This window comes from Spermophilus citellus (genome assembly GCF_964194105.1).
Source record: "Spermophilus citellus genome assembly, chromosome: X".
Classification (NCBI taxonomy): Eukaryota; Metazoa; Chordata; class Mammalia; order Rodentia; family Sciuridae; genus Spermophilus; species Spermophilus citellus.
This window is the reverse complement of record NC_138190.1, coordinates 76,890,917-76,904,573: the sequence shown is the minus strand read 5'-3', so window position 1 is coordinate 76,904,573 and position 13,657 is coordinate 76,890,917. Positions and strand designations below refer to the sequence as shown.

General features: G+C 35.2%; 1 protein-coding gene across 3 annotated transcripts in view; it reads right to left on the bottom strand.

Moving 5' to 3' along the window:
* Positions 1–13,657, bottom strand: part of LOC308638702 (vascular endothelial growth factor receptor kdr-like) — a 317,685-nt gene that overhangs the window by 80,730 nt on the left and 223,298 nt on the right. For 2 of the 3 annotated variants that reach the window (XM_081276379.1, XM_081276380.1), the window contains 8 exons: positions 8,897–9,032; positions 7,765–7,869; positions 6,480–6,593; positions 5,265–5,353; positions 3,965–4,172; positions 2,183–2,274; positions 834–956; positions 615–726 (listed from right to left, as the gene is read on the bottom strand). In XM_081276379.1, the coding sequence (XP_081132505.1) occupies positions 615–726; positions 834–956; positions 2,183–2,274; positions 3,965–4,172; positions 5,265–5,353; positions 6,480–6,593; positions 7,765–7,869; positions 8,897–9,032 (979 nt within the window). The remainder of the gene's footprint in view (positions 1–614; positions 727–833; positions 957–2,182; positions 2,275–3,964; positions 4,173–5,264; positions 5,354–6,479; positions 6,594–7,764; positions 7,870–8,896; positions 9,033–13,657) is intronic. The other variant, XM_081276381.1, reaches the window with a different exon arrangement.

The following is a 13,657-nucleotide window of genomic DNA, read 5'->3' as shown; positions in this document are numbered from 1 at the left end:
CTCCAACCCACTGGGCACACTCTAAACTCAGAATCTTTACATATGATATTTCTCTTCCACAGAATTACTTTTCCTCCACAGTTTTACAGGTTATCCCATGAGTTCTTCAGGGCTATGTTGAAATATTTACATTCCTGTGAAGCCTACCTTATTTAAAGGATTTAGAACTTTATCCCATTTTGCCCAATCCCAATATTCCTATCTTACTTCCTAGCTTTCAATTTTACATCACAGTAGCTAATATCATTGAATATTTTCCATATTTTACTTATTAATTTCTTATTGTCAGTCTCTTCTGATGAGAATGTAAGTTCCATAGTGTCAGGAACTGTCATCTTCTTTGTTTACTACTGGGTCCCCAGCAGTTAAAATGCCTGGCATGTAGAAAATTTTCAATAAGTACTTACTGAACAAATTAATATACAATGAAATTATGAGACAGTTTTTATTGGTTCTTGGTAGCAAGATTTTTATGCATGATTTAATTGTATCCATAGTGTTAGATCTTTTAAACTTTGAGACTGTGTGCAATGCTAACTGGTCTGTAAGTGCTCTGTTGCAGCAACAGCCGTAACTACATATAAAAAGGGTTGATCAGAAACAAACTCACATACCCAGAGAAAAAATTTCCCAAAGCAGAACTCCAAAGGACCACACATCACTCTGGGTTGTATACACCTTGTCAAAAATGGCTTCAGGTGCCATCCACTTAAGTGGGAGTTTTGCCTAAAAAAAAAAAAAAGATAGAAGAAAACCCTCAGAATAGAGACTGTAACCCCATTAGAGGCAAGAGTAGTTGTCTGGTGTTTCATGCCAGGGAACTTTGAACTTACATCTCCTTTCCAGACATAGTCAGGGTCTTTGTAGATGTCTCTGGCCAAACCAAAGTCACAGATCTTTACAACATTGTTATCTGCTAGAAGGATGTTCCTAGCAGCCAAGTCTCGATGAATGCACTAAAGAAAAAAGAAGAAGGTGGCTCTTAGGGCTTTGGGGCCCTAGGATGGTACAGATTAAAAGACTTTCAACCAAAAAAAAAAAAGAAAAAGAAGAAGTGGAAATTGAGCATGGAGTTGAAAACGAATGGGAAACCAGAAAAAGGAAGTTTTACAGAGGTGCCCAGCCCCAGAAAACAAAGTACCTTACACAGATAAATTGATCCATTTGGAAATTGGCAGGGTAGGCAGAATCTATACTAGAATGATAACACCTGTTTAACTCTTACATATTTTGTTCTTTGAACTCTCATTGACTATCTTACCTTAGAAAAGGTCCATTCCCTCCTACTGTATTTCACTGTTAGTGCCCTGAATTACAATAGATCTTATTTTCTCTCATTTGAACAACACCAATGGTTACTTAACTGTTCTCTCTAATTTCATTCTAGCCACATGGACTAGTCCATCACCCATTCTAGCTATCAAAATTTAATTCCTAAGAAACAAATATAATCATGTAAATTGCCTGTTTAGAAGCTTTTTATTTTACAGTAACTGGAAACCATTTAAGTTCATATTCCTTGGCAAGGCATTCAAAACCTTTTACAGTCTATGTCAAGCTTTGTATTCAGCTACATCTTCCTCCTGCCACATTTACCTCCTTGAATCCTATATACCTTAAACTTTTCATTTCTTTATTATACTGCTGAAATATAACTTTCTCTTAGAAACCTTCACAGATTCTCCAGGACTACTCCTATGTAATCACAAAGCATTTATTTCATATTTCTATCCTAGACAATATCCTGTTATATTATATGTAGTATGTCTTTCTTATTGGATTCTGAGGAAGGAGAACTGCATCTTTCATGTCTGTATCTCAGCTTTTAGCAGAAAGAACATTACAGACAATCACCACATATTTGCTGAATAAATTCATTTTCAGTATAAAATAATGTGCATAATTCACAGGTCTAAATAATCCTAATCTAGCCACCTTCTAAATTAGTTTGAAAAGCAAGTCCCCCAAAACTGTAGGAAGGCAGGTGAGTAGCTGTCTCAAAGGTGAATGCATGTATGCATATTTTTCAAAGACTAATTGGAGAGAGAAAATTGGAACACAAGTATAAGGTAAGACTATTAAAAAAGAAAAACAGCTACCACGGACACTGTGGTCATTATAATCCATCTTCCTTGCATCTCCAATCAATGGAAGTGAAGGAAGAAGAATAATGAATGCTCACTTTTCTGGAAGCAAGGAACTCCATTCCTTTGGCTACTTGGAAGCTATAGCAGATGAGGTCCTCTAAGGTAAGGGGATGCTTGAAGAGGTCATCTGAGAATAGGAAGAACAGAGAATATTACAGATGGCCAAGAGTTGAAGAATGTCCCATAATCCTGGATAGGTAATCATAAGGTAGAGGAAAGACACCTTATTTCCATGAAACCATAGAGAACAAGGGACAAGTTTTTGACAACAGGCCTTGGTATGACTTACTCCACTAGGATAATATGTGCATTTTTAAGTAATTGATTCAAATCCTTGTGAAGGAAAAGAATCTAAAATTGTGTCTCCGTTGATTTAACAGCTCATACCTTGAATATTCTGTTGAAAGTTCTTTTGAAAGACAGGTCTGTCTTTCAAAAAATAATAAGTGGTTTATTGATATTCCCTTGCCTCTTCTGAGTACAAGAGAATGTAGATGATTTTTAGAGGCAAAGTTTGGGAATCTCCAGTAAATATCCATGATTAATAGTGACAACAGGACTGGATTTTTATAATCAGAATGGTTACTTGTCATGTATGTTCCCTATTTATTGCTTGTTTGCCCTTCTCTTCATTTTTCTCAAAACATACAAAGTTCAAAGAAATTTCTTCTGCTCTTCCTGATGTTATGCCATCCCCAAAGTATAATTAGAAGGTCCTTTATAATGATTCTAGACCAATTCCTTCCATTATTTCACAGGAAGGGAAACTGAGACCTATAAAAGAGATGTGGCTTCTTCAAGGTAGTAAGACACAGATCAAAGGATTCTCAAGAAAGTGAAAATTACTTCATTTCTATAAGCCAGATAGATACTACACATGAAGGTCTATTTCTGACCAACAGGAAAATAAAAGAACATAGGATGGCTAAGAGCACAACAACCTTGGGAATATCAGAAGTAGCACTTAATGTAATAGGCAGAAACCTCAGGTAGAACAAGAGTAATGTCACTCAAGGTCAATGCCTAAGTCTGACAGTTTTGACTGGAATGTTGGGTAAAATAAGAATAGGTGGGATGCCTGAGTTCAATTTGTTTTTTTATAAATATTTATTTATTCCATTTTGGAAAATCTATTATATATTTGTATAGCTCTAATAGTTGTTTATTCTTGAAATATTTTCACATTGCTTGGAAACAGCTATATCCCAAGATACCCAAGTTACTCCAACACTCCAGTTACTTCTTTCCTGTCCAAACTTTTCCATGATTCAACAACTAAAGGGTATATCCCAGCCCATGGATACACTAGGTATCTATTTATATTAGTCTCTATTTTAGAAAATATCTTAATGTCTGTTAATCATATGTTGTGTTTTATACACTAATATTTTGTAAAGTCATCCACATTATTTGTTAATAATTAAGTATATATTATACAGTTTGAGATGGAGTTAATATAGGTTAATATTTTTATATCATCCCTACTTTGAGTAATAGTACTCCTCTGTTATGAGAATAAGCACCTCTAACCATGTCATGGGAAAGATGGAGGAAAACCTTCATGCAAAAATGATTTGGAAACTGTACATGTTTAAAACATTATGGGATATCATCATTATAAGACACTTCTGATTGCTAATTTAAGTGCAAGTTCAGCATAAAGCAAAAGTCCTCTATGCTAGATAGAAATGGCTACAGAAAATGGTATGGGATTGCCTGGTCTTGCTGATTAGGCCTCATTTACCCACTGACTCCTTACTTTATACCCTCATTAGCCTTGAGGTTTTGCCATAATGAAAGGGTCTACTTGTACTTACCTACATGGTGGGTTGTTGTGGCCCCCAGAAGGTAGCAGCTAGCTTCTTCCTCCTCATCAGATTCACTGTAACTCTTGTCTTCTATGAAACCAGAACTGATGGAACTTCCTGTGCTAGCCACATTCTGCAGATGATTCTTAGTTAGCTCAGTGAGATCACTGTCAGAATCATGAATAGTCTTCACCTTCTTTCCCATATTGAGCTGGGACTGAGAATTTAAACAGATCTTCAGTGTTTGAAGAGAACTTATGAATCATCCAATTCAATTTATTCTATTTTCATTAGAGAAGCTGAGAACCAGAGAGGTATAAGAGAATTCTGCGAGTTCACATAATTTGAGAGCAAAGCTGAGAGTGATGACTGCTAATCTAAAATTGTATTTATCTATATCAAAATGCCAGCTAGTTTATCCTTAGTAGGAGGAAATTGCTGAGAGTTGACCATCTGAGTGTGTTACTGTGCCATGGAATTCAGCAAGCCTGCATAAGACAAGGATATCTCATAACCAGGGGTAGTTCAAAGGGTGTCAAATTATTATTTTCCTATGCTCAGAAATTGGGCAAATAGAAGGGAGACAGGTCTGTTTTAAAATTATGATTACTTCCTTTCCATTTGCTAAAGTTAGACTGAGGTGGAACTCATTGATGAAAATAATAAATTGCTAGCTAAGTTCAGAGTTCCCAATCAGTTGGATGGATTCTAGAAGTTATTTTATTAATTAATATCCAATATCAAAAAATTTCAAAATAAATCACAACATAATAATCAGGTACAACACTTTGCAGTACTTTGTGAAGCAGAGACAACCAGCTTTTCTCTGGGAAGACAAGGACAGTTGCAACATGTATATCTTGGGACAATAAAAAAGTGCTAACATGAGATATATGTCTTTAACTATTTCCTTAATGGTGGAAGTTATCCAAAATATAGAGCTTCATCCCAGATTTCAAAGAAATAGAGAGCTCTGGCATGTCTATGAAAGCCTAAAGGCATAATGGAATCTTGGCATACCTCACCAATTTGGGCCTCAGAATATAAGAAAATTACACACAAAAAAGTTATAATTTCAGCTAATGACAGAATTCTGAGTGCCAGTTTCAAAGCAACATCAGTGGAAGTGATTGTAGAGGTAATTTAATTCAAATCTTTATTGGATGCATAAGTGTACATACTATTATCCCTGATTAATAATCCCCAGCCTCTGCTATCCCCTTCTCCCTCTTTCTATGTATCATCATAAAATCTCCAGAGAAGACTCAAAACATGGAATAGAATGTGGGGTTCAGTTGGAGAAACCTACCTTGGAAGCAATAAAATCTCCTCTCTTCCCTCTCAGAAAATTAGCTAGGTTTCCATATTTGCAGAATTCTACTATGATCATCAAAGGACCTGCCAAAAGTAATATCTATAGTCATCTTTTCATGAAAGATAGTAAAAGTTAGCCAACTCTTGGGCTACTCTGACCTTGGTAACCTGTTGGACATGGAATATCCTAAAATTTCATTAAATCTCTTTAGTTGTAAACTAGTTGATGGATAACTTGAGCTGGATACAATGGTGACTGACCTCAAAGACATGCCGGCTGCTGAAAGATGAAAAAGTGAGGTTGGCAAATAGGGGAAAATAAGGTTAATAATCCTGCTGAGCTTACCTGTGAAGTTCCCTAAGATGTACAGCATGAAATATGAAAGAATTAATAGGACAGTTTACACTCCAATGACCAAGGCAAATGTGAACACAACTCGTTGGATATTTTAGGCATTATATTACCTTTCCCACTTTATATATTGTTGTCCCAACCCCACCATCATTTTATTGATAAAATTCATTCTAAAAGGTTCACTCAATGGACTAAATTTTTCTGCAGTTTGCTCATAGCTTTCAAGTTTATTTGCATTTGCCTTGATGTGTATTTTATTCATATTTATTTCAGTAGCACGGCTCTCCTCTAACATCCTTAAGGAAGACCCTAGCTAAAATCAGTGGGTGCTTAGAAAATGCTGTTTGAAATAAAGGCAAGTGAAAGGACAGTGCAGTAGAATTCTCACAGGGGAAGTAAAAAAATGTTTTAGATTTAGTGTAGAGAAGAAATACGTAAATGGACAGGGCATGGAAATATGCTTGTTGAAAAAGTGGGTGAAATCCTCCTCAGGCTATGGTAGTAAGTACACTGAAGGTAAGATAGATGACTCAAGAAGTCTAGAAAGTACCATGTCTTGAACAGATTTTCACATTTCCTTGGCAAATTCTCTCCAACTATCCTGTCTAAGATCAGATACAATGTTGAGCTAGCAGGAATCTTAGACATAAACTCAATTTCTTTGTATATTGTACAGCCTTCCCTAGAGCAGGGGGCTGAGAACATGAGTTCTGGAGATCCTATGAAGTATGATAAGTTTATAAGTTATAAGAACCTCACATGCAATTCAGGTAGTCATCTAAATCAGGGACTACCTTGCTTCTGAGCATATAACCTCTAGGAAAGAGATCTGTCTAGCTATAAAAGTCTTCTTACCTCCAGGCTTAGTGCAGGCACCCAGTAAGTTGACCACATTGAGGTGGTGACCAATGTGAATGAGGATCTTCAGCTCTGACATTAAAGCCTTACACTCGTTGGATGTTGCACAATCTGTTTGAGATAAACACAATAATCATACAAAAGGAATTTTTTTTTATCCCTAAGAGTAATGGTGGAGCATATGAAATACAACTTCCTGGTAAAGGAATTCTGGCAGAAATGTCTGGAACACAACCACTCAGATGTTGGTTTGTTGTCCTTTCCAAACAATATTTTAAACAAATAATACCTTTGTAGCATGTCCTAATTTGCCTCTACTCTGAGCTCTATGCAGTATTAGCCTCAATAACTTTTCTGATTTTTCATTTTGAAACAGGTAATCTTTGGAATATAATCCTTTATGTGATAAACATTTTATCAATTAATGTACTATAAGAGGTAATGAGTTAATTGGCCCAGATTGTTCTAAATATTGATTTATGTGGACATGTGGAATCAGAGGCATGGATTGGATAGTATTCAAATGTTTAGACACATGTTTATCCATTCAAGACTTAAAACACACCATAACTGATGCATCATGACCAGTGGAGAATTCACTTGGATTTCTATTCAAGTATATATGATACCATATAATTCCACTGATACATTGACATGCTGGTATCCAAATACCATTAAGGACTTATACTGATATTACCAGCAATTAAAAATATCAGGTCATAAACCAAATGCTGAATGTTTTCCTTGATATAAGGAAGCCGATTCATAGTGGGATAGTGAAGGGGAGCATGGGAGGAATAGAGGAACTCTAGATATGGCAGAAGGGAAGGAGGGGAAAGGAGGGGGCTTGGGGTAATTAATGATGGTTGAATGTGATGATCATTATTATCCAAAGTACATGTATAAGGACACAAATTGGTGTGAGTATACTATGTATACAACCAGAGATATGAAAAATTGAGCTCTATATATGTAATGAAAGTTGTAATGCATTCCATTGTTATATATAAATAAAAATATATATCAGGTCATTACTTCTGCATTTAAGTTGTTGTATGCAAAGGAGATAAACAGGTTGTCATACAAGTTTCCACAATGACTGGTCATACTTATGTGGCTGCTATTTTTCATGAACATGAAGATGGAATGATGGTAGAAGCTGTAATTATTTACCTCCTTTACTTCTAGTTCATGTCTTTTACAGTACAGTTTTCTACCTGTCCCCAAAGTATACCTATAGATGTTCCTCAATGGCTTCCAAAGCATTAGAAATATTAATTACCTTTTAGCATCTTCACTGCCACCGTTTTACAGGTTGAAGCTTTGTCGATGCCAAAGGCACAAGCTTCTATCACTTTACCAAAGGCACCATGGCCCAGGATTTTGCCTGAGGGGGACAAGAAGTAAAAATTAGCAATTTTGAAAGACCTCAGAAAGAAGTGCACATTTGAGTTCTTGTAACGAATACCAGCATCCCAAAGACAAAGCATTCACAGGGAGGTTTTGCAGACCACCCTATGTAAAATTATAATGCTGTTCTCCTCCTCAAGTTTCCTCTATAACACATAACTACTAGATAATATTATATTTATTTATCATTTATTATTATATCTATCTATTATTAATCTACCACACTAGAATGTAAGTTCAATGAAGACTTTCTTGTTAATAACTATATACTCAGCAGCTAGGATAATGTTTTAATACATAGTAGATACCTAGCAAATATGTGTGTATGAAACAAGTGAATGAAAGGTTATACCACATCAGCCATGGAGACAAAGAACTTTGTGGGTTGAGGAAAATCCATAATGACCTACAGACACATACTAGTTCAGTAGGTAAAAGTGTTATATACCTTTTAAATGTTGTAAGTCTCCTAGTAATATACTTCATTAGTAATCACATTAGCTACTGATATTCTGGATATAAGTTTGTAGTAATTCAAGTGCCATTATTTATGGAAAAGACTCTGTGCTTCCTATAGCCCAAGAAATTTTTGTTAAAGAGATTCTAATTAAAACCAATCCCTATCATTTGTGAAGTACTTTAAATTTGTAAGACATATTGGCAAATGTTCTCACACTGAATTCCCACAAAAGTGATGGAATGTAAGAAAATACACATCAGTCCTAATGTCTCCCTTTTATAAATGAGAAAAACATGTCTTATAGAAGTTAAGGAACTTGTCTTCTCTAAGATTACCTAGATTGTACATCTAAAATCTTTTAGTTGCATGTTATGTGTACAATACAATTCTGCTACCCTAATTTCTAATTTTTTATTTGTTTACTATAACCACATTTAAAAAAAATATATCCAATTTTCTAGACCAATCATGAATGAGGTTGAATAGTATTGCATACAATAATCTAAGTGCAACCTAGATTTTAGTGAAAGAAATTGGTACATACCCAACTGTAACCGGTCCCGAGGAAATTCCCATTTGCTGTCATCATAGGGAAGCCTGTCACATTGTTGATCAAGGGGCATTTCTCTAGGATCCACAATGATGGAAAGGTAGCTTGTTTTGATTTCTGAAACACTGGGCTGCAGAAAGTAAAGGGGGAAAACAAATTACTCTGTTTTATTTCTCTTCTGATGTGGTATAAGGCTTCTGAAGTTCACCATTTTACATCATAAGGAGTTTCATATAGTAAGAAATATATACAAAAAAGTAAAGATAAGAAAAAGCACAATAAGAACACAATTAAAATTAAATTGACAATTTGGGAAAACAGTTGCAACAAACCTAACATATAAGGGATAATACTCATGTAGGGCACAGACAGAAGGCAGAGCCACGCGGGCGCTCGGCGCAGACAGAAGGTGGAACAGAATGCAGAGAGTTTGTTTGTGGGTCACCAGACTGAGCTCTGGACAAAGCACAAGGTCTCCTCAGCACCCCCCACCTCATCAAACACCCTACGTGAGAAACATACGGAATCCATTTTGGAAAATCTTACTCGCCATTAATCAGTGGGCGTGGCTACCAGCACAGTTCTGTCTCTGATCAGGTACCTGGTTTCCAACTCCCCCACCCCCAGTTGTGATAACTCAAAATTTTTCTCACAAGCTTTTGGGGGGTGTAGCTATAAATGCAGAACAGCAACTGTACAGGCACCTGATTTCCATCTCAGAGACTAAGAGTAGGGAGGCTCCAGGTGGAAGCTCAAGTCCTCTCACACTGGCTACCTGACCACCCTCAATGCAGAGACTCATGCTAGGAATAGACAACTCCACATACTGGAAAAAAAAAAAAAACAGAGTTCTGAGAGACCTTTTTTTTGCTTTTTGCTTTCTCTTTTTCTCTCTCTCTTCTCATCCATTCTCCTCTACCCTTCCCACTCTGGTCCTCTCAAACTCAACATATGTGAAACCAAGAACTTTGCATGAAACAGTACTTAAACAACTAAATCACCAGAATAATATAATATAGAGGAATTGTATAGGCCCCACCTCCCTCCCCTTTTTTCTTCTTATTTTCTTTCTCCCTCACTCTTTTTTTCTTTCTTTCCTTATTAATTTTTTCCTTCTTCCTCCCTCTACCCCACTTTCAACACCCTAACTTCTTCAAGTTATAGGCAGGGTAATTTTCTAAATACAGATAGGAGTTTGAATTTATACATTCTTCCGTAAATTACCCCTGTCTATTCGTTAGAGTTCTCCTCCAAAGTTGCTAAGTTAGATTAACCCCATGACCTCACTCCTTCCCCCCTTAACATAACATCCTATGCGTAACCTTCAGTTCTCTATATGCCATCAGAAATGGTATGCCTTTTATAAAACTAATAACTATATTTTAAATAATAATTGAAGCCAACATCTGTAGACATAAAGTCTAACTATAAATATATTAATAATGAAAACTTGCGCATAGATGATGTACTATTGATATTGGGAACTTATAAAATTGTTTTTCTCCACAAAGTAAAGATTTTGGAACTGTACAAGAGTAATATAAATACATAGGGGAAAAACATTAACATAACATTTACACAAAGCTGGAAAGAAATGTGAGCAGTATGAAAAGACAAGGAAAGAAAGGACCACAAACAATGCAGGTCAATTCAACATTAGAAGAGGTAACATCTGCAGCAGAAGGAATGTCAGACAAAGATTTCAGGATATACATGCTTCAGATGATCCGGAGTCTCAAGGAAGACATTAGACAGCAAATTCAGACAATGAAAGATCACTTTGACAATGAATTACATAAACAAATCCAAAAAGCAAAAGATCAACTCTACAGGGAGATAGAGGTTATAAAAAAAAAAAAAAAAAAAAAAAAAAAAAAAAAAAACCAGAAATCCTGGAAATGAAGAAAATAATAAACCAAAACTCAAATGAGAGTATTACCAGCAGAGTAGAACACATAGAAGATAGAACATCAGATAACGAAGACAAAGTATATCATCTCGAAAAGAATGTATACAGCTCAGCGAGACTGATAATAAACAATGAGCAGAACATCCAAGAAATATGGGATAGCATAAAGAGACCAAATTTAAGAGATATTGGGATACAGGAATGTATAGAGGCCCAAACCAAAGGAATGAGCAATCTGTTCAATGAAATAATATTAGGAAACTCCCAGACTTGAAGAATGAAACAGAAATCCAAATCCTAGAAGCCTACAGGACGCCGAATGAGCAAAATCACAAGAGATCCACACCAAGACACATTATAATGAAGATGCCCAACATACAGAATAAGGAGAGAATTTGAAAAGCCACGAGAGAAAGGAAGCATATTACATTTAGGGGTAAACCAATCAGGTTAATGGCTGATCTTTCAACACAGACTCTGAAAGCTAGAAGATCCTGGAACAACATATTTCAAATGCTGAAAGATAATGGGTACCAACCAAGAATCTTGTATCCAGCAAAATTAAGCTTCAGGATTGAAGATGAAATAAAAACCTTCCACGATAAACAAAAGTTAAAATAATTTGCAACTAGAAAACCAGCGCTTCAAAACATCCTTGGCAAAACATTACATGAAGAGGAAATGAAAAATAACAATGAAAACCAACAGTGGGAGGTAGTACAGTAAAGGAAAAAAACTAATCAAAGAGGAAAAACAAATCATGTTAAATAATGAAAATAAACAAATATGGCTGGAAGTACAAACCATATCTCAATAGTAACCTTAAATGTTAATGGCTTAAACTCACCAATCAAAAGACATAGGCTAATAGACTGGATTAAAAAAAAGATCCAACAATATGCTGCCTACAGAAGACTCATCTGATATGAAAAACATATACAGACTGAAGGTGAAAGGATGGGAAAAATCATACCACTCACATGTACCATGGAGGCAAGCAGGGTTATCCATATTCATATCAAATAAAATAGACTTCAAGCCAAAATTAATCAAAAGGGATAAAAAATGACACTACATACTGATCAAGGGAATGATACACCAACAAGACATAACAATCATAAATATATATGCCCCACACAATGGTGCAGCTATGTTCATCAAACAAACTCTTTTCAATTTCAAGAGTCAAATAGACCACAACACAATAATCATGGGTGATTTTAACACACCTCTCTCACCACTGGACAGATCTTCCAAACAAAAGTTGAATAAAGAAACTATATAACTCAATAACACAATTAATACCTTAGGCTTAATTGACATATATAGAATATACCACCCTACATGAAGCAGATACACTTTTTTCTCAGCAGCACATGGATCCTTCTCAAAAATAGACCACATATTATGTCACAGGGCAACTCTTAGCAAATACAAAGGAGTAGAGATACTACCATGCATTTTATCTGATCATAATGGAATGAAATTGGAAATCAATGATAAAATAAGGAAGAAAAATTCCTACATCACATGGAGAATGAACAATATGCTACTGAATGAACAATGGTTTACAGAAGACATCAAGGAGAAAATTTAAAAATTCTTAGAAGTAAATGAAAACTCAGACACAACATATCGAAATCTCTATGACACTATGAAAGCAGTACTAAGAGGAAAATTCATTTCATGGAATTCACTCCTTAAAAGAAGAAAAAGACAACAAATAAATGACCTCATGCTACATCTCAAAGCCCTATAAAAAAGAACAAATCAGCAGCAAAAGCAGAAGGCAAGAAATAATTAAACTCAAAGCTGAAATCAATGAAATCATAACAAAAGAAACAATTGAAAAAATTGACAAAACTAAAAGTTGGTTCTTTGAAAAAATAAATAAGATCGACAGACCCTTAGTCATGCTAATGAAGAGAAGAAGAGAGAGAACCCAAATTACTAGCATATGGGGTGAAAAAGGCAATATCACAACAGACACTACAGAAATAGAGAAGATAATTAAAAATTATTTTGAAACTTGATACTCTAATAACATAAAAGATAGTGAATGCATCGATAAATTCCGTAAGTCATATGATCTGCTCAGATTGATTCAGGAGTATATACACAATTTAAACAGACCAATATCAAGTGAGGAAATACAAGAAGCCATCAAAAGATTACCAATAAAAAAAAGCCCAGGACTGGACGGATATACAACAGAGTTTTAAAAGACCTTTAAAGAAGAACTAATACAAATATTCTTCAATGTATTTCAGGAAATAGAAAAAGAGGGAGTACTTCCAAATTAATTCTACAAGGCCAACATCACCCTGATTCCAAAACCAGACAAAGACACTTCAAAGAAAGAAAACTTCAGACTAATATCTCTAATAAATATAGATGCAAAAATCCTCAATAAAATTCTGGCAAATCAGATAGAAAAACATATCAAAAAGATCATGCACCATGATCAAGTGGGATTCATCTCAGGGATGCAAGGCTGGTTCAATACACGGAAATCAATAAATATAATTCACCACATCAATGGATTTAAAGATAAGAAACATATGATCATCTCAATAGACACAGAAAAGCATTTGACAAAATACAGCATCACTTTATGTTCAAAACACTAGAAAAACTAGAGATAACAGGAACTTACCTCAACATTGTAAAAGTTATCTATGCTAAGCCTAAGGCCAGCATCATTCTAAATGGAGAAAAATTGAAGGTATTCCCTCTTAAATCTGGAACAAGTCAGGAATCCCCTCTCACACAACTTCTATTCAATATAGTTCTGGAAGCACTAGCCAGAGCAAATAGACAGATGAAAGAAATTAAATGTATAACTA